Below are 19,537 nucleotides of genomic sequence, written 5' to 3' on the forward strand. Positions count from 1 at the left end.
AGGTCTGTGCTTAAACCATGGCCCCCTTGAACCATTCAGTAGTACTGATGTGCTTGCAGTTGACAGCAAAGTAGTGACCCAATTTCTCCATCTCGACCCAAAGCCCATGTGTTGCAACACCTCCATAAGGTAATCCCACCTGACACTATCAAAAACCTTCTTTATGTCTAGCTTTAGAAATAAAGTAGCTCTCTTTGCACGATGTAGAGACTGAACTAGATTTTGGGTGAAAAGGAAGTTATCATGTATACTTCTACGCTTGATGAAAGCACTTTGGGTTCTGGAAATTAATTCACCCATTTGAGGGGATAGTCTATTGGCCACCAGCTTTGAGATAATCTTTGCAACACTGTGTCAAGCTTATTGGGCGGTAGCTGCCCAAATTCTTTGCTTCAGCACTTTTTTGAATCAGAACCATGTGAGCTTTGTTCAGCTGATCAAAGTGTTGCCCATGATGCTGGTAGAAATAATTTATATGCTATCCTACTTGATGATGCTCCAAGCTGTCTTGAAGAACGTCCCTATGTACCCATCAAGCCTTGGAGCTTTTTCAGAAGCCATATTAGAGATTACATCCCAAACCTCCTCTTCAGTAAAGTCTTGTTTCAAGATGTGTTGCTGCTGCAATCTAGGCAGTTGCAGTATGTTCCAATCCAAAGTGTGCGATCTCTGTTGTGGCTGACCAAATTATTTCCGAAAATGCTCAAAAATATGCTCTTCTTTTTCCTCATGTAGGTGTATGATTCTTCCTTCAGTTTCTAGGTGTTGAATGTAGTTCTTCCTCTTTCTGCCATTGATTTGCACATGGAACAGTTTGGATTGGGTTTCTGCAGCTTTTATGTGTATTAGTCTTGATTGCTGTTTGGTTCTTATTTTCTCAATGGCTGTCATACATAAGATTCTTGCTTTTAGGTCTCCTTTTAATTCCACCTCCATGGCACTTAATGATTTGTACTGGACAACATCAAGTATGCCCACAAGTTGTTTTGTAGCACAGAGCAGTAGTATGTTGCTTCCAATTTTTGACCTGGCTCGTTTTCTGAGAGTATTTCCTAATATGACCATTTTTATGTGAATCCTGAGAAAAGGGTTGTGGATCTGAATTTACCTTTCCAAGACTCCTTCACATCATCTAGATACCCCTTCAGTGTTGGCCAAAAACTTTCAAACCTGAGTCCTCTATAATGTCTCCCTGTAGCACTCTCGACAATAAGCAGAGGGCAATGATCAGAGACAGATGAAGATGCTGCTTGTAAAGCACAGTTGGGTAGCATTAGGTCCCAATCTATTGTGCAAAAAGCCCTACAAATTCTGTTGGAATTAGAGATATCATCATATGCAATTTGGATTATGTAATCCTAGAGATATAGGTGTTGAGACTTTGGTTCGGTTGCTAGAGATAGGAATCTTGTTGTAATCATATCCAACCGAACCGAATATCTGCAACACCTTAGGATGTAATTTGTTGAGACTCTCCCTATATATTAACGTGCAACCATGGCAAGCTAAGATAGGCAACCACGTTCTATCATTTTACATGGTAATCAGAGCACCCTTCTTCCACAACACATCTACCTAACTACCATCTCCTCCATGGCGTCATATTCAAGCTCACCGATGGCGCCTCTTGGAGCTCCCATAGCAAGCTCACACGGGAAAATTACATCTTGTGGAAAGCTCAATTTCTCCTGGCTGTGCGTGGCGCACAACTAATGGGGATCCTAGATAGATCCATCAAGGAATCGGCCAAGACCATGGAACTAGTGAAGGCCGACGACAAGAAAGAAACAATTGCTAACCCGGAATATGATTCGTGGGTAGCTAAAGATCAACAATTGCTAAGTTATCTGCTGAACTCCATCACCAAAGAAGTGCTTGCACAAGTGGTGGTGGAGACAACTTTGGCAAGAGCATGGAAGGCACTGCAAATAATGTTTGCAACGCAATCGAGAGCACGCATAACAAATCTGCGCATGCGGCTGTCTACTCTCAAGAAGGGTAGCATGACTTCGTCAACATACTTCACCAAAATGGTGGCGATCAAGGATGAACTTGCAGCAGTAGGCATACTGATTGATGATGGTGAGATGGCATCTCATATTCTCAACAGTCTTGATTTTGAGTACAATCTATTTGTTTCTTCGATGCTTGGCCGAGCGGATCCTATCTCACTTTCCGAGTTGTATTCTCATCTAATGTCCTATGAGATGTGGCTTGAGGCTTACAATGAAGGTGGACAGTACTCGTCCTCTACAAATTCAGCAAGTCGTGGAGCTTTTAGAGGACGCGACGGTCGATCTCGTGGCCGATATAGTGGTGGTCGTGGCTTCCAAGGCAAAGGCGGCACCAATGGCTCACGCCAGCCCAAGAAAGGTGGTCCAAGTGGCAAAGTTGTCTATCAGATTTGTAAAAAAGGTGGGACATGAGGCACCTAGATGTTGGTATAGATATGAAGAAGATGATCAGAAGAACATCAAGACAGCGACAGGAGCTGAAACTACTAATTATGGCTTCGACACAAATTGGTATGTGGATAGCGGAGCTACTAATCACATTACTAACGAGCTTGACAAGTTAACAGTCAAAGATAAGTATCATGGTTGAAAACAAGTTCAAGCGGCTAATGGTTTAGGTATGACAATTAGTAATATTGGTCAGTCAAGTTTTCATACCCCTGTTCGAAAATTACATCTGAATAATATTCTTCATGTTCCTAGTGTACACAAAAATCTTGTCTCTATCCATAAACTAGCTTCTAACATAATGCCTTCCTTGAATTTCACCCTAAATTCTTTTTTATTAAGGATCAGGAAACGAAGAGAATTCTCCATCAAGGTAGATCGAGAGGTGATCTATATCCCTTAGAGCCCATATCTTCGGATAGAGGAATGAGAAAAGAAGTCTATGGAGTCAATAAACCATCTACCTCTCGATGGCATAGTTGCCTAGGTCATCCTGCCTCTCCTATTGTTTCTCGTGTGCTAGGAGATAATAAACTCCCTTGTGATAATGTTTCTAGTTCTGTATCGGTTTGTGATTCATGTCAAATGGCTAAAATCCACCAGCTACCACATTCTAGTTCAATAAATTCATCAAAATTCCCTCTTGATCTTATTCATTCGGATGTTTGGGGCCCTACGTCTATGTCTGTTGGCCGCCACTCCTATTATGTGAGTTTCATTGATGATTATAGTAGATATACCTAGATCTACCTTCTAAAAAAGAAGTCAGATGTCTTTCAAATTTTCCAAAACTTCCAGTGTCTAGTTGAGCGCCAGCATAATAAGAAAATTGTCTTTATGCAAACCGACTAGGGAGGAGAATATGAGAAATTAAAATCCTTCTTCCAAAATATTGGCATAACACACCGTGTTTCTTATCCTCATGCACACCAACAAAATGGCTTAGTTGAGTGAAAACATCGACATATCGTCGAAGTGGGTCTTGCTCTTCTTGAAAATGCATCTATGCTTCTGAAATTCTAGGATCAAGCTTTCTTGACTGCCACTTATCTTATTAATACCTGCCTAGCAAAGTCATAAATTTTGAAACCCCTGTCGAGTATCTTCTCCATGAGAAACCCAACTACAGCTCGCTCATGTGTTTGGGTGTGCTTGTTGGCCGAATTTACGTCCCTTCAATTCTCGAAAGCTTGCTTTTCAGTCTATTCAGTGCACCTTCCTTGGTTATAGCTCCATGCATAAAGGCTTCAAGTGTCTCAACCCTGCCACTGGTAGAATCTATATATCTCGTGATGTCATCTTCAATGAATTCTATTTTCCCTTTGCGCACCTCCATCCAAATGCAAGAGCTCTCCTCCGAAAAGAAATTCTCCTCCTACTAGTCACCTTCGAAATCAGGGGGATGAAAATTTTTCTGACCATATTACTACTAACCCTGTTGTCTTGGATGATAGCACTACACAAGACAATTTACAAATAGAAGCTCGGAGCACCTGGATCTCGGGTACTGCAGGAAATCCCGGCTTGAAGCGTGGGGGTGCCGTAGCGCGTGCGGACGCGCTCCCGATCGCTCCGATCGTGCTCGTGCTGACTGTTGAGAATTTCTCGCAGATCACTAAAGTTGGACACTTCGTGATTTTTCCGAGTAGGGCGGATGCTTCTAACCGAGTTGCTGCAGCTGACCTCACCAACATCCTTATGGCGAGCTGGGGATTTGTGCTTGCTTGGACCTTGGTTGTGCTGCCGAGGTTGGTTAACTTCATTACTGGTTTTTGGGGCATTGTTGTTGTCTGCAGCTCCCCTGCTGCCTTCTTGGTGAGCTGTGATGCGAGGAACAAATGGAATTAGTGATTCTTTGTCGAGTAACTTGTAAGCTTGCTCCGCGAGTTGTGCGATCAGTCCGTTGCCGCGTTGCACGAGTTGAGCTGTGGCTTCGTTATCCCTATCCTAAGGCATCAACATTGTTAAGAGGTTGATTGAGGTGATAGCCGCGAGTGGAGTATTGTGCTCCTGAGCTTTTGAACTGCGTTGAAAGCCCTTTCAAGATTTGTAATGGGAATATTTGTAGCCATCGACTGTCGTCGCTCGGCTCGAGTAGCGTTGCACATCCTTCTTTGGTTTCTTTGCTCGGAGGTTTCATTGTGAGGGGCGTCAGCTGTAGACTCATCTTCGGAGATGTTGTCGAGTTGTGCTAATCGCCTGGGGGTTCTGTTCTGGCTAGTACCTGGGTTGTTATTCTGAGTAATAACAAGTATCTCCCTGTCCGGGTAGTAGCTTCCGGAGCTTGATGTTGCAATCTCTGTGGAGCTTTCCTCGCGGTTGGAAGTGAGTGGAACGCCTTCTTGATACGGGAGATTGTCTATATGGGCGACAAGGCGCGAGTCGTATTCGTGGTCAAGAAGAGATGGTCACAATCCTGGCCAGTGGACGAATCTGCCTTGTGATGTGGAAGTGATTACCAATCCTTGGGCTGGACCAGATAATGGTATCTCTGGCAAATAAGACAAGTCGGAGTCGACGTCTTCGTCATGCCCGAGTTCAAATCGGGTTCGAGTAAGAAAGCCTTGGTAAACTTTGGTTGCGTTACGGAGTCCATGCGGGAACCGCTTTGAAGTCAAAACCGACTTGGACACTGGGGGGGGGGAACCCCGCCTCGCCTGACCTTGAGTCCTGGGGTCGGCTAAGCCTGACCCTTTGGGGGAGGAGTTCCGCCTCGCCCGACCCCGAGGGGCGAAACTCCGCCTCACCCGACCCTGAGTCCTGGGGTCGGGTGCGCCCGACCCCTGAGCAGAGGGTCAGAGTAGTCTGAGGTGAAGTCGAATCCGATGCGTAGTCGAACTCGAACTCGTCGATTTTGAAATTTTGATTTTTTCCGATCAGATCTTCTGGTTTCTTCTCCTGAGCATCGACGATCTGGCGCCAGAACGAACCCGAGCCGTCAGCGACGCAAAGTCAGGATCCGAAAATAAAGGTGGCGCCGGCTTCGATGAAGAAGACAGGCCTGATGATCACCTTTGCCATTGAGTTCGCGTTGAGAAACTCGACGAGTCCCCCTACCTGGCGCGCCAGCTGTCGGTGTTTTAGACCGGCAACCCGCCTAGGGGGTACCCTAGGTGGTCTTTTGTGCGGTAAGGATCGTCGAGAATCAAGGAATCAATGGTGACGCAAGGAACACGATTTAGACAGGTTCGGGCCACTAGATCGCTTGATACCCTCCGTCCTGTGTGTTGGTTTGTATTGATGAACTGGAGTTGTTGTTGAGGAGGGTCCCTGCCCGCCCATATATACACGGGAGGGCAGGGTTACAAGTCTTGAGTCCTAGTCGGGTACTATTATAGAGTTCTACTCAGTAAGGCCTGAGTAGTTTTCCATAAACATACTTGACTAGTCCGAGTGGGATGTGCCTATCCCTTGTTCTGATCGTGTTCGAGTACGCCCCTGAGTGGGCCGTCCAAGGTCTACTCGTGGGCCTGGGTGCATGCCCGACAGACGCACTCACGACCGCTCCGACCGCGCCCGGAGCGCCTGCGGACGCACTCCCAACCGCGACGACCGTGGCCGCAGCGTCTGCGGACACGCTCCCAACCGTGACCGTAGCTCATGCGGACGCATTCCCGACCGCTCTGACTGCTCCGACCGCTCCGATCGTGCCTGCACCAGAGTCCAGCGTGCCAAGATCCTTTGCGGCGCTAGGATCAACTGCGCCCGGTTCTGTTCCTTCTCCTGCGCCTGTGGTGCCTCGACGTCGTACGAGACTTCAAAGTAGGATTACTAAACCAAAACAATTCACAGATATGATCAGGTATGGCCTGTTTTCAGCAAATGGCGAGCCGCATGATTTTCAGGAGGCATTAACTGATCCTAAATGGAAAGAAGCTATGCAAGATGAATATAATGCGCTTATCAGGAATCAGACCTGGCATTTGGTTCCAGAAAAGAAAGGCAAACATATTATTGATTGTAAATGGGTGTTTAAAATCAAAACAAAATCTGATGGCACTATAGACAGATACAAGGTGAGGCTTGTTGCAAAAGGCTTTCAACAACGTTATGGGATTGATTATGAAGACACATTCAACCTAGTGGTTAAAATTGCAACTGTAAGGCTTGTTCTTTCTATTGCTATCTCAAAAGGATGGTGTCTCAGATAGTTAGATGTGTAGAATGCGTTTCTTTACAGCATTCTGCAAGAAGAGGTATATATGAGGCAACCCCCAGGATTTGAAAATAAAGAAGCTTCACATCTTGTGTGCAGATTGGATAAGGCTATTTATGATTTGAAACAAGCTCCATAGGTTTGGTATGCTCGGTTAAGCTCTAAACTCATTGCTCTTGGCTTCTCAGCTTCCAAATCTGATACATCATTATTTATCTATCAAAGATCAAATGTGACAATTTATATGTTAGTGTATGTTGATGACATCATTGTCACAAGTTCATCTAGTGAGGCTATTGCATCTTTACTTGCTGAACTCAAGAAAGATTTTGCTCTAAAAGATTTAGGGGGCCTCAGTTATTTCCTGGGAATAGAAGTTCAAAGGAAAACGAAGCATCTACTACTGACTCAAGAAAAGTATGCAAAGGAGATTTTGGCTCGAGTAGGTATGACCAGCTGCAAGCCATCTGCTACTCCTTTGTCTACTAGTGAGAAGCTCTCGAGATGTGAAGGAGATCCACTGAATTCAGACGATAGTACAAGATATAGAAGTGTTGTAGGAGCTTTGCAATATCTGACGCTTACTAGGCCTGATCTGGCCTTTGCAGTCAACAAGGTGTGTCAATTCTTACATGCTCCTACAACTATTCATTGGACAATAGTGAATAGGATACTTCGATATTTAAAAAGTACCTTGAATGTTGGTTTGAGCTTTCAGCCGTCTACTTCTACTCTAATTAGCGTATTTTCTGATGCTAATTGGGCAGGCAGTATTGATGATAGAAGGTCTATAGGTGGCTTTGTTTTTTATTTTGGACCAAATTTAATTTTGTGGAGTGCTAGAAAGCAAGCAACAGTTTCAAGGTCAAATACTGAGGCGGAATATAAATCTATGGCTAATGCTACTGCTGAAATAATATGGCTCGAGGCTTTACTGCGAGAGCTTGGTGTGTTTTTGTTCAAACACAATGTTTGTGGTGTGATAATTTGGGTGCTACATATTTATCAGCCAATCCTGTTTTTCATGCAAGAGCTAAGCATATAGAGATTGACTTTCATTTTGTTCGAGAGCGTGTTGTTAACAAGCAGCTGCAAGTACACTTGGTGGCATCAAGGGATCAGCTAGCAGATGGGTTTACTAAGGCATTACCGAGTGGTTTGTTTGAGCAGTTCAGAACCAATCTAAATCTCACGGCTAAAAGCGGTTTAGATTGAGAGGGTTTGTTGGAATTAGAGATATCATCATATGAAATTTGGATTATGTAATCCTAGAGATATAGGTGTTGAGACTTTGGTTAGATTGTTAGAGATAGGAATCTTGTTGTAATCATATATCCAACTGAATCGAATATCCACAACGCTTTAGGATGTAATCTGTTAGGACTCTTCCTATATATTAACGTGCAACCGTGGCAAGCTAAGATAGGCAACCACGTTCTACCATTTTACAAATTCTTGTCTGTGTGACATCATTGGACCAGGTAAACTTCCTCCCTCTCAGATTAAACTCCTTCAGTTCCAGATCATTCAACAAGTTTCTGAAAGCACCCATAAATCATCTGTTCAATTTAGGCCTTGTTTAGTTGCCCAACTTTGGGCAACCCAAATTCCTGTAGCAACACTATAGCGTTTCGTTTGTATTTATGAATTATTGTCCAAACATTGACTAATTAGGCTCAAAAGATTCGTCTCACAAAGTACAACAAAACTGTGCAATTAGTTTTTAATTTCGTCTACATTTAGTACTCCATGCATGTACTGCAAGTTTAATGTGATGGGGAATCTTCTTTTTGCATAGTGCCAAAGTTGGAGTTGGGGGTGAAGTAAACAAGGGCTTATTGCTCTTGTCCTCAGCCGACGGAATCATGTTGAAATCACCAATGATTAGCCAATTGTCAGAGATCGTTTGCTTGATTTGTCGAAGCTCCTGTAGCCCTCCTTTGACTTGCTTGCAGCGTCTTTCTGTTGCTCTGCGGTAGTACATGCAAATCTGAAAGGCCGCCTGGTTGTGATGTACTAAGGTCCTAGAGCCACGCCTTCACTCCGGAAGGGCGACGCAGCTCTGCTGCGTGTGCGGCCCTGACGCAAACATGCGTATTGTTATTGTAATTTTTTAGACCTCACCGATTAAGGACTACTTCAAAGTCAAATGCAGCAGCCTATATGAAGATGCCGGTGCCATTCTCCGGGCACCAACAGCAGCTAGGAGACATGATGGAGGCGGTCCATGGCATCGTCATCGTCGGTGGTGGCATCTGCGGCCTCGCCACTGCTCTTGCTCTTCACCGGTAACATCCATCGTCCATTTAGTTTTGTCGATAGATACAGCAGTTTTTCAGTTTCTGCTACTAGTTTTACAATACATGATGCCCATTTACATCAAATCTCTGCCTGGAAATGTTTGATCTTGAAAACATATTGCCATGAAAAAAATCAGGCCGCTGATGTATAGTCAAGTTTTTTTTTTCAATCTGGATCCCGTGCCATAATCTCCACTTGCGTTGAAGCTTTGATTTCTGAAGTAGCAGTGAACAACAGAACAATCCTCTGTTTATTTGCATCCAGGAAAGGGATTCCTAGCCTCGTGTTAGAGAAGTCCGAGACTTTACGAACGGAAGGCGGGTCCATTGGTGTCCATGTCAATGGATGGCGTGTTCTAGAGCAACTTGGGGTTGCTCCAGAGCTCCGGAAGACTGCCGACGTTGTTACCGAGTAAGTTTCTTGTTTACCAGAATTTTCTTCAGTTCAGGGAACTAGTTACCTCCCAGTACTAGCATGACATGCAGAGTCTTCTCACGTTGTCTTTGATTCTGATAACTTCCCTCGGAAATATATCCTGATAACTTCAGAAGTTTGGAATTAGTATGATGAAAACTTTCGCAATGGAAAGTGACAATTCGGTAGAAGGGAATGCTTAATTCGCGTCTGTCATTTCAGGTTTCACGACGTGTGGCAGCAAAAGCAAGGAAACAAGAGCGTTGTGGTGCCTGTCAGGTACCAACTGCCACAAACCAATCTCATACAACCAGAGCCCTTGTAATTCTTTGAAAAATTAAGGCACTAAAACAGAGCAATCTTGTCTGCATCATTTGGCTAAGGGGTGAGCTCCGATGGTTGAAAAGAAGGGATCTGGTCGAGACAATGGCCAAGAACATACCTTCAGGAGCAATCCGCTTCAGCTGCCACATTGCAGCGATACGCCCAGCAAATCCGGGGAGCCATGGCGTGGTTCTTACAACACTGGACGGCAGTATCATCAGGGCCAAGGTAATGTGGCCAGCAAGCAACATCGAGCTGATTTTATTTGTTTTATTCTAAATATCTCTGCTAATGTGATCCCGTTGCGCAGGCCCTGATCGGATGCGATGGCTCGAACTCAGTGGTAGCCAAGTACCTGGGCTTGTCCCCGGCGAAATCAACCTCTCGCATGCTTCTTCGCGGATACACGAGATACCCACATGGGCATCCATTCGGACCCCATTTCCTGCGCTTAAGAGGCAATGGTTTCTTTGTCGGGCGCTCTCCCATGACTGACAATCTAGTGAATTTCTTCGTAGCCCTTTGGCACCCTGGTGCAGATGCCACCAAGGACGCGAGCGCCATGAAGGAACTGGTGCTAGAGAAGCTGAAGGGCCAGTGCTCCGACGAGATCATCGAGATGGTCCGTGATCCGGAACCCGACTCGCTGATCCTCCTGACCAAGATCTGGTACCGGCCGCCATGGCAGGTCATGTTCAGCAGCTTCCGGAGGGGCACGGCGACGGTCGCCGGCGACGCGATGCACGTCATGGGGTCGTACATCGGCCAGGGGGGCTCGGCGTCGATGGAGGACGCCCTCGTGCTCGCCCGGTCGCTGTCGCGAGCTGCCGCCTCCGCCGGCGGTTCAGGTGGGGATGAGCTGTGCGAGAAGAAAATCAGCGCGGCGATGGGGGAGTACGTCAGGGAGAGGAGGCTGAGGATCGTGAGGCTGTCGCTGGAGTCCTTCACCATGGGGACGCTGCTTGCAACCAAGTCGCTGCTCACGAAGCTCGCCTGCTTCGCCATCTTGTCTCTGTTGGGAACCGCTTCACTCGGCCACACCAAGTATGACTGTGGTCGCCTCTAACGGTTGCGTTCTGGACCGGCTGCAGCTCTGGGCCTTTGCAAGATATCTCTAAACTTTGATTGTTAAAATAAAAAATTATATTATTGGTGTGGTGGTATCTAAATTATATGTTATTTTAACTTTTATAGGTTCCAAATTATATGTCGTTTTAACTTTTCTAGGTTCATAGATAGTGTATATCTGAATACATAATAATATCTATCAATCTAGAAAAATTAAAACGACCTATAATTTGGAACGAAGGGAGTACTATGCATCTGTTTAGATATATGTGAAATTTAATGGTTATATATGCATGGACAGTTGGTGAGTTTGCCAAAATATGAGTTCAGGAAGCATCTACATCTATACTGTATTTTCACTAAAAAAGAATTGAATTAGTGCACAAGATAGTCATGTGTCAAACACCCCTATTTCTTTGAGATGTTGCAAGGCTTGGCATGTGCTCTTTATGATTTGGTGATCCAACACATGTCTTCTTTTCTTTTCTTTCTTTTTTTTTCCTGTTGTCATTTTGCACCTGGGCAGCAAAATTGAAAGCAAACAAAGAAAACTGCAGATGACTAATGTGAAACGATTCTACGAGGGGAAGTGATTGCAGCCGAAGTTGATACTTTATGGTAGACTTTTATGAGGAAGTGATCGACTTTATGATGAAAAGTTGTGTAAGGATAGTTAGGGGATGTTTGGATCCTTGAGTTAAAGTTTAGTCCATGTCACATCAATCTTCGGAGGCTAATTAGAAAGACTAAACATGAGTTAATTATAAAACTAATTACACAGATGGAGGCTAATTCGTGAGACGAATCTATTAAGCCTAATTAATTCATGATTAGCACATGTTTACTGTAGCATCACATTATCAAATCATGGACTAATTAGGCTTAATAGATTCGTCTCGCGAATTAGCCTCCATCTGTGCAATCGGTTTTGTAATTAGCCTATGTTTAATACTCCTAATTAGTATCTAAACATTCAATATGACAGGGACTATACTTTAGTCCTGCGAACCAAACGGTGCCTTAGACACCAACCAGATACACACTCAATTTGAAGTTGAAGAATCAATATGATTTGACACGAATTGGCAGCTACCTCCTCTTACGGGCACTTGCGGACACAATACTAACCGTGAGCTAGCTAGTAAGTGGAGTATATATATAACAAAAAAGAAAAACATGAGCTAGTAAACTCTTGATGATGCCACGAACTGCATTCACTTGTTAACATGCTAACGTTGCATCCTTAAGCACTCCAAGGAGGATTTCGCATCGAGGTTAGAATTGCAATGTAATAAATACAACTAAACTTTTTTATCGTTATTTTTCAACCTGAAGCAACTTCTATTCGTTTTTATCTTTTCAAATACAAAACTTTTACTATGTATCTAGATATAGTATATATCTATATGCATATCAAATATTATGTACATAGAAAAGTTAAAACGAATAGTAATTTTAGATGAAGGAAGTAGTACGTAGTACCTCTAAAATGTGGTGGAACTTAATGGACCCATGTTGGACGAGTTTTGATTTTCTTAATGGCAAATTTGCATTTCACTAAGAATACCAAATTGCCATTAAAAAAGTATATTCTTTAGAATATGGAACATATGAAAAAGTAAAAAAGAATACCAGATTGTTCGAAAAGAGTATATGGAACTGATTAAAGTTTGGTAAACCCCTAAAGTATTTTATGTTCAATATACTCCCGCAACTATGTCAATTCGTCCAATTACCTCTTAATACTCCCTTCATTTCGAATTGTAGGTCGTTTTAGCTTTTCTAGATATATGATTGTTGCTATGCATCTAGATATAAATTATGTCTAGATACGTAATAAAATCTACATATCTAGAAAAGTCAAAACGACCTCTAATTTGGAACGGAGGGAGTAGGATTTATTATTCTTTTTATTTCTCCACTCACAAGTAGAGTTTTGAGTTAAAATTTTACATGTCAATAGGAACATCGTAGCTCTTATTAAAAATACATTAGGATTTTTATCACTATGTGATAGGCTAGAACATAAATTAATTTTAGGTACAAAATTCTGATGTGAAATAATGATTAAAAAATAATAACATATTTTCCAACATAAGTTATGATGCCTATGTTACACATAAATTTTAACTTAAAGCTCCACTTTGTGTGGAGAAAGAAAAAATAGTAAATATATTAATAAGAGATAAAGTAGCCAATTGGTAATTAATGAGAGTATAAATAAAATGATAAAAATGCTTTAAGGGTTATTCGTACTTTTAGCCACAGCTAAGGGGGGTAATTTAGACTTTTCCTAATGACGAATATGCAGTAATTTCAAATTGCTTGGCGTGGACACCTCGTCTCCACGCAAGATCCCTCCCGCCGCCGCTCGTCAGTCCGCCGCTCAGCCGCCGCCCGTCAGTCCGCCGCTCAGCCGCCGCCACAGCGCCGTTCCTCCCTCTCTCAGCCTGGTGGAGCGGAGATCCACCAGTCCGGGCGTGGATTTCTTTCCTCTTTCGTCGGTAAGTAATACATCCTACCTTGCTTGGATGGATTCATGGATTCCTTTGAGCAGGTTGTCCGAATCCAAAACTTTTATCTCTTACGGTTCAGCTTGCTGCTTATTCGTGTGGAGCGTGATTCCCAACTAATCCAACTCAAATCCATCCATTAGTGGGTTTTAGAAGGTTGTTTTTTTTTCCCTCTAGCGCTCAAGATCGACATTTACTTGATACTGTAGGGTTCTTGGTACTCCAACTAGGTGCTAGTGCTGTTAAAACTTAGCAGGTTACCAAATTGTTCAAAGCAATCGGCGAAGTCGGCCTGCTTTATGGTTTTCACGGATTTGTCTTGACCATGATATCTTACATGATAAAATTCAATGGTTGGGCAATAGCAATGTGTCAATGAGTGTATGGAAATTATGCGTTTTGTTTTAGTGTTTCCACTGTATGTCAGTATGTGCGATGTAACTTTGGGACAATTATATTCTAAAACAGTTTGCATTTATGCAGTTTGAGGTTCCATATCTCTCTCTGGAAATGCATCCCCCTCTGACTTTACACAGGCATCCTATGTGTGCTGAGGTAACTAGCTAATTTTCTCCTTGCTTTATTGAATATTTTGTGCATCCAGATATTGTTGCAGTGCTCTAGTAAAACTTACCGTTGTGATTTGTTTGTCCAGATTATTGAAGAATTCCAGAAGTGCCATCTGGATCACCCTGTCAAGAAGTTCTTCGGAGAATGCACAGACCTTAAAATAAAGCTTGATCGCTGCTTCCGACAGGAGGTGAGTTCTCAGTTATCACCCCTTATTCAATTATGTATTTCTAAACAGCAGGCAAGTATTATTTTGAAAAATAAATTCTTTTTCTTCTAAATGTCACATTACTGTACTTGGAATTCAGAAAGCATTGAAGAGAAAGGCAAACTTTGAAGAGAGCAAGAAATTTAAAGAACAGCTGCAGGCTTACAAAAGGGAAATTGCAGAGAAGAATGAGGAATGAGAACTTGGAACAAAGGACAAGGACCTAGAGGTGGATGCTCGTAATCTGTGATGAGCTGCCCTCAATTTTAAGAAGGATATGTCAAGTTCTTTTGAACTGCATGTTTATCAAAAAAAAATTACTCTTTGCCGAGTAGCATATAAACCTCAACAGCTCAAACGTTTCTTGCTTTACTTTGGTATATGTTTCTTATTTATTTTTATGCTTGTGCAACAGTGAACTGATGAAGCATTGTATGAGACTTGGACAACTCATCCTTGTTGCCCAACATAAGCAGTTTTATTACAAAGTTCCTCTTACCTGGACTAATTGTTCCATGTTGATGTGATTTAGCATTGAAAATTGTAAATCTTAATTATTCTATATACCTGCTTAGTGTATTCTATGCATTCTTAGATGTACTGTTCAACACACAAATGCCAGAAATCATCCTCCATTCGGTACCAATTTATCTTGTGTGAGAATTGACACTATGGAATCAGGCATAGAAGGTATTGTTTTTTGCAGCTCGTTGAAATTAAAAAATGTGGAGATTAATAAGCACCGATTTGTAAATAATGGTTGCGATTTCCCAGATTCCACAACAAAAACTTTGAGTTTTGCTTTACGCACGCACTTAGATGGAGATTAACAGATCAATATGACTGTTGTAATGGGAAGGCATGAGATGCAAGCATCTGGGGTAGTTAAGGTGATCAGTGATTAGGTGTTGGTTTGTAACACCCTGGGCAGTCATTTTTTGTATTTAAATCCTATTTTTGATATTCAACGATATTATCAACATCTTACTGTAATGTTTAAGCAGTGTCATTTGCAAACAGCAACTGAACATCATGCATAATTCTTATGCTTTGGGAGCAATCAATTATTTGAAGGATGGAATCAACTTTGTTGGTATGGCCTCATTCTCTGAGAATTGCTTTCATATTGCTATTGTCAATCCTATGGAGATGCTTGTCTGATTTTTTAAAAAAAACTAATTGTCTGATCAAGATACTTAATGCAAAATACCATGTCATGAGTAGTGAAAACTTGGTAAACCAGCACTCCAGAAAGGTGACACCTGTGAAGACCATATATCTTTCCAGTCTAGACTAGATTGCTGTATTTTCAGCTGAGAATATCTTATATGGATAACCATCTTTTGGTTATACTATTTCATGGGTTAGTTGGGCCTTTGAGTGCAGTGTCTGAGGCTGATCCTTGCTATTGGCTGAAGACTGAATTTTTTAGGTAGATATAAAAGGCTTGCATGGATCTGCAACATTGCCAGATCTTTTTTGCTACTGCAGCATCAGGCCACTGACTGGAGGAGCGTGAAGACTCCTTGGTAAGCACTCTGTTCAGGCATCTGTAGCTGAGGTGAAAAATTGTTACAAAACTTACCGATGCTCCGTTGTTCTTGTTCATGATTCAGATAATCATGTTAGCTTATGTGGCTTCGTGTTCTCTTTAAGCCGATTTGGAACTCGTCAAATCGGGTGTGATTTATCCTGAGTACTATATTCAAGGCTTTGACCATAACTTGTCTTGATGTGCCATAACATGACTTCTATTACTTGTTTTTATCATCTTATACCTGCTAAATCATTTTTTTCTGATTGACTAAGGTACGTTTACACAGAGTAGCAATACATTGGGAGCTTGAAATGCTGAATTATTTCCTTCTATTTAGTTCTGATTGGCAAATGGGGTATGCAATAACTTTCTGTTTGAATAACAAACTAGATAGTTATTTTTCCTTGATTTTAAATAAGATAACTGACTAGATAGTGTATAGCCAGTCCTATCTGAAAATTATAGGACTCCACAGATTTCCACTATGTTTGGAAGTTGCTCAAAAGGCTAAAACCTTAATTTCATTGTTGATTTGTTGTAATCTCATCGCTGTAATATGTCCTTGCTCTACCGAACATCCGTATTACTAGGGTGTGATTACTGCTCACTCTATTGCAAGTAGCAAATCCTCATGGGCTTGAGAATGTTTTATTTTCCCTTCTGTTTAATTCCACCCAGGAAGTTGCTGGTATTATAGAATTTTCAGGGTCTATTTTTAAAAACCGACCACAGCTAACTGTCAATGTATCAAGAAATTACACCACAGAACCACAGGCTTCTGTTGTATTTTTCTTCTTCTTCTCAGGCTTCTCTTGTTCTAAGAACCTTAACTAATATCTCAGTTTCATTGTCCCAGTGCATGTGCATTGCGGATACTCATTTCCCCATTCACACACTATGAATTATGAAGGGCACTAAGTTCAAATATGGAGGGTATTCTCTTGGGTTTGTGACAGGCTAATTTGTCATGGACAGAAAAGGCCATCATTTGCAGAGAGATGATGCATCAGAGCAGGTTCCTGGACCATATCAAGCTGGGGCACTTAGCACCTTGTCCTTTGCATCATGATCACAAGCGCTGCCCTCCCTGGAGTCAAGAATTCAGAACAGTGCCATCCAGCTCAGGCATGATCAAGAGCTCCAGCATGGTTCTCGGGCTCTTGGCATTCTACTACGGTATTTTGAGTTTGAAGAAAGGTCAAGATCATCTAAGAAAAAGAAGCCTTCAAATACTTGTCATATTATTTTTTTTGTTAAAAAAAGGAGGCTTAAACATTGCTGCCTGTATGGTGCTCTTGCCACTGTATGTGTGTTTTACTGTATGGTCTGAGCCCTCCCTCTGACTAGTAACACAGTTTTACTTCCCGCTGTTCAGGCTGGACCTTGTATTCCCATTAGCTGCGGCTTGTTTGGGAACTGGTACCTGCTGATGGAACACGGACGGAACATGCGTTTGACTTAAACCTCTTTGCCAGTGTCCAAGAATTATCAGTAATCCTCACTAGGGAGCTGAACGAAGCGCAGCAGTTGGGATTAGCAAGCAGTTCATACAGATGAGATAATGATGGTCCAGTAAAATACTAACTAACTAGTGCTGTACTAATGAAACGACAGCATGGCCCGTCTCAAAGAGCTCCATACGACCATTTTCCAGGAAGCTTCCACCGCAGGTTGGCAGGTGGCCTCAACTCTCCGCGGATAGCCATCGTGATGTGAGTGTGACACCAGCAGCACCGAGCTAAGGAGATCGTTCGTCTGGCCATGGAAGCAAAGCCAATCCCGCTCCTGACTCCCCACACCATGGGGAGGTTCCACCTCTCCCACAGGTGGGTCGGCCTGTCTGTTTATCGCCTTGGTGGTTTCCACTTTGCAGCAACGATCAATTCGCTTCCTCCTTTAAGAATTTGCTCGTGCTAGTAATTGGAGCAGTTCAAGATCGGATGATTGACTAGGTTGAACAGTTGGTTCTCTGCATAAGAATTATTTGCAGGTAGCTGCTGTTCCGGCCGTGTTAGGGTGAGCGCTCGCAAGGCGTTCGATGAATTGCCTCATAGCCTGCACTACTCCTGCCTAGGGAGATCTTCATGTCTCGAGTTTATTCCTGCGTATGCAACACCGGCCTGATGAGACATCTGCTGTTCCCCTTGATGCTAGGGTTGTCCACGCGCCGCTCACGAGATCAAGGTGCTACAACAACCTTCCTGGAGAACACGTCGCGCTGTACTACTCCCAGAGGGCCTCCAAAGGTGGTCTACTAATCGCTGAATCCACTGGGGTCTCGGAGACCGCTCAGGGTTACCCAAACACGCCAGGTATATGGACCAAGGAGCAGGTGGAGGCTTGGAAGCCGGTGGTGGAAGCTGTGCATCGCAAGGGGGGAGTTTTCTTCTGCCAGATATGGCATGTAGGCAGGGCTTCTACTTATGGTACTATCACAGAGCTGCCATTCCCTGCGATCGGATATTCATAAATACTACTTACCTTGCAAGTTTATACATGCTTATGAATAAATTATGCATATTATGTTCTATAATAGGTTTAACCGTAATGTGTTTACAGAGTGGTATAGTAGTATAGTTGTATCTATGCTAAATAACTGATATGGTTACCTCTAGCATAGGCTGCTGGGTTATGTTGATCATTCATAGCGTTAGGCATCCAAAAAGTTATGGTTTCTGCTGAGTCAAATTCCAGCCGCAATTGATTGTTTTGAATAACAGTAGCATGCCTTGTTGAACTGTAAGAACTCTGAGGTTATACTGAGACCATCGAATTATTGAATGCCACGTATTTGTAATGTTCTTCTTTCAAGCTAATCTGGACAGTGCTTATTGTTTACACATATTGTTACTTGCTTGAATGTCCCATTTCATGTAGTTGTAAGGTTCCCTTGACAGCTATTTCTGATACACAATACAGATTATCAGCCCAGTGGACAAGCACCGATTTCTTGTACAGACAAGCAGATTACACCCGAGGTCCTGGAGGATGGAACTGTGGAGGAATTCTCTGCCCCAAGGAGACTTACAGAAGATGAGAACCCTCACATTGTCAATGATTTTCGGCTTGCTGCTAGGAATTGCATTGAAGCAGGTATTACCATCTTTTTATTGACCCAACAACCTTCATTATTGCCCGGATGTCAGAGTGGTACGCCTCTGTGCATTCAGTTGCCCAATATTTACCTCTTTTAATCAGAGTAACTAAACTATTCATCACACCATTTATGATTTGGTTACATGAATGAGTTTTAGGCTTTGATGGAGTCGAAATCCACTGTGCCTTTGGCTACCTAATCGAGCAGTTCATGAAAGACAGTGTCAACGACAGAACTGACAAATATGGTGGAAGCATGGAAAACCGCTGTCGCTTCGCTCTAGAGGTAATTAAAGCAGCCATCGATGAGATTGGAGCAGACAGGGTCGGTGTCCGTCTCTCACCATACTCAAACTGCCTGGACTGCTGGGATTCAGACCCAGATGCACTCGGCCTGTACATGATCCACGCCATGAACAAGCTGGGCGTCCTCTACTGCAGCATGGTTGAGCCTGAGGGGGTCAAAGTGGATGGTAAGGTGCAGATCCCCTACAAGCTGCTGCATTTCAGGAAGGCATTTGCTGGGACTTTCATTGTTGCTGGAGGATACAACAGGGAAGAAGGCAACAAGGCAGTGTCCGAGGGTTACACTGACCTGGTGGCATATGGCAAATGGTTTCTGGCGAACCCAGACTTGCCCAAGCGGTTTGAGCTGAATGCACCTCTGAACAAGTACGACAGATCAACGTTCTACACCCCTGATCCAGTTGTCGGGTATACCGATTACCCTTTTCTTGATCTTTCATCTGTGTGATTCCCTGAGAACAAAATTTGTGCTATATATAACTTGATCTTGACATGGAATCTCAAATTAAAAGGAATTCTTGAGCTGGCTGGATAGCATGACCTCCTCAGTTGCTACAGTTAAATTTCAGAAAACTTGTGCGA

The 19,537-nt window shown here is 42.9% G+C and overlaps 3 protein-coding genes and 1 non-coding gene across 5 annotated transcripts; all 4 read left to right on the forward strand.

Annotated features, from left to right (window-relative positions):
• The first annotated feature begins 2,066 nt into the window (after positions 1 to 2,066).
• On the forward strand, positions 2,067 to 2,208 carry LOC117841773 (small nucleolar RNA Z247). The gene has a single exon (XR_004637358.1). It is a non-coding gene; the product is annotated as a small nucleolar RNA Z247 (small nucleolar RNA).
• A 6,398-nt stretch (positions 2,209 to 8,606) lies between these two features.
• LOC117863953 (monooxygenase 1) lies at positions 8,607 to 10,846 on the forward strand. Its single transcript, XM_034747891.2, has 5 exons — positions 8,607 to 8,906; positions 9,184 to 9,330; positions 9,556 to 9,612; positions 9,717 to 9,885; positions 9,968 to 10,846. The coding sequence occupies exons 1-5, from the start codon at positions 8,782 to 8,784 to the stop codon at positions 10,721 to 10,723; spliced, it is 1,254 nt and encodes a 417-aa protein (XP_034603782.1). The 5' UTR covers positions 8,607 to 8,781; the 3' UTR covers positions 10,724 to 10,846.
• Positions 10,847 to 13,035: 2,189 nt separating this feature from the next.
• Positions 13,036 to 14,524, forward strand: LOC117861518 (uncharacterized). The gene is made up of 4 exons (XM_034745091.2): positions 13,036 to 13,229; positions 13,722 to 13,793; positions 13,894 to 13,998; positions 14,117 to 14,524. The coding sequence occupies exons 2-4, from the start codon at positions 13,749 to 13,751 to the stop codon at positions 14,213 to 14,215; spliced, it is 249 nt and encodes an 82-aa protein (XP_034600982.1). The 5' UTR covers positions 13,036 to 13,229; positions 13,722 to 13,748; the 3' UTR covers positions 14,216 to 14,524.
• A 153-nt stretch (positions 14,525 to 14,677) lies between these two features.
• On the forward strand, positions 14,678 to 19,492 carry LOC117861504 (putative 12-oxophytodienoate reductase 8). 2 transcript variants are annotated; one of them, XM_034745080.2, is made up of 5 exons: positions 14,678 to 15,545; positions 16,529 to 17,379; positions 17,708 to 17,979; positions 18,473 to 18,646; positions 18,808 to 19,492. In XM_034745080.2, the coding sequence occupies exons 2-5, from the start codon at positions 17,315 to 17,317 to the stop codon at positions 19,401 to 19,403; spliced, it is 1,107 nt and encodes a 368-aa protein (XP_034600971.1). In that variant the 5' UTR covers positions 14,678 to 15,545; positions 16,529 to 17,314; the 3' UTR covers positions 19,404 to 19,492. The 2 variants fall into 2 exon arrangements, with proteins under 2 accessions (XP_034600971.1, XP_034600968.1); XM_034745077.2 differs by having other exon boundaries at positions 14,678 to 17,379.
• Positions 19,493 to 19,537: the final 45 nt, after the last annotated feature.

Source organism: Setaria viridis, chromosome 1 (genome assembly GCF_005286985.2).
Source record: "Setaria viridis chromosome 1, Setaria_viridis_v4.0, whole genome shotgun sequence".
Lineage (NCBI taxonomy): Eukaryota > Viridiplantae > Streptophyta > Magnoliopsida > Poales > Poaceae > Setaria > Setaria viridis.

Bases quoted from the DNA above. Each gene is read 5' to 3' on its own strand.
- LOC117863953 (XM_034747891.2), top strand. From the start codon at position 8,782: ATGAAGATGCCGGTGCCATTCTCCGGGCACCAACAGCAGCTAGGAGAC. The intron at 9,613-9,716 runs GTACCAACTGCC...CATTTGGCTAAG, and splicing joins AGCGTTGTGGTGCCTGTCAG to GGGTGAGCTCCGATGGTTGA. The intron at 9,886-9,967 runs GTAATGTGGCCA...CCCGTTGCGCAG, and splicing joins GCAGTATCATCAGGGCCAAG to GCCCTGATCGGATGCGATGG.
- LOC117861518 (XM_034745091.2), top strand. From the start codon at position 13,749: ATGCATCCCCCTCTGACTTTACACAGGCATCCTATGTGTGCTGAG. The intron at 13,794-13,893 runs GTAACTAGCTAA...TTGTTTGTCCAG, and splicing joins GGCATCCTATGTGTGCTGAG to ATTATTGAAGAATTCCAGAA. The intron at 13,999-14,116 runs GTGAGTTCTCAG...CTTGGAATTCAG, and splicing joins ATCGCTGCTTCCGACAGGAG to AAAGCATTGAAGAGAAAGGC.
- LOC117861504 (XM_034745077.2), top strand. From the start codon at position 17,315: ATGGAAGCAAAGCCAATCCCGCTCCTGACTCCCCACACCATGGGGAGG. The intron at 17,980-18,472 runs GTACTATCACAG...TACACAATACAG, and splicing joins AGGCAGGGCTTCTACTTATG to ATTATCAGCCCAGTGGACAA. The intron at 18,647-18,807 runs GTATTACCATCT...AATGAGTTTTAG, and splicing joins TAGGAATTGCATTGAAGCAG to GCTTTGATGGAGTCGAAATC.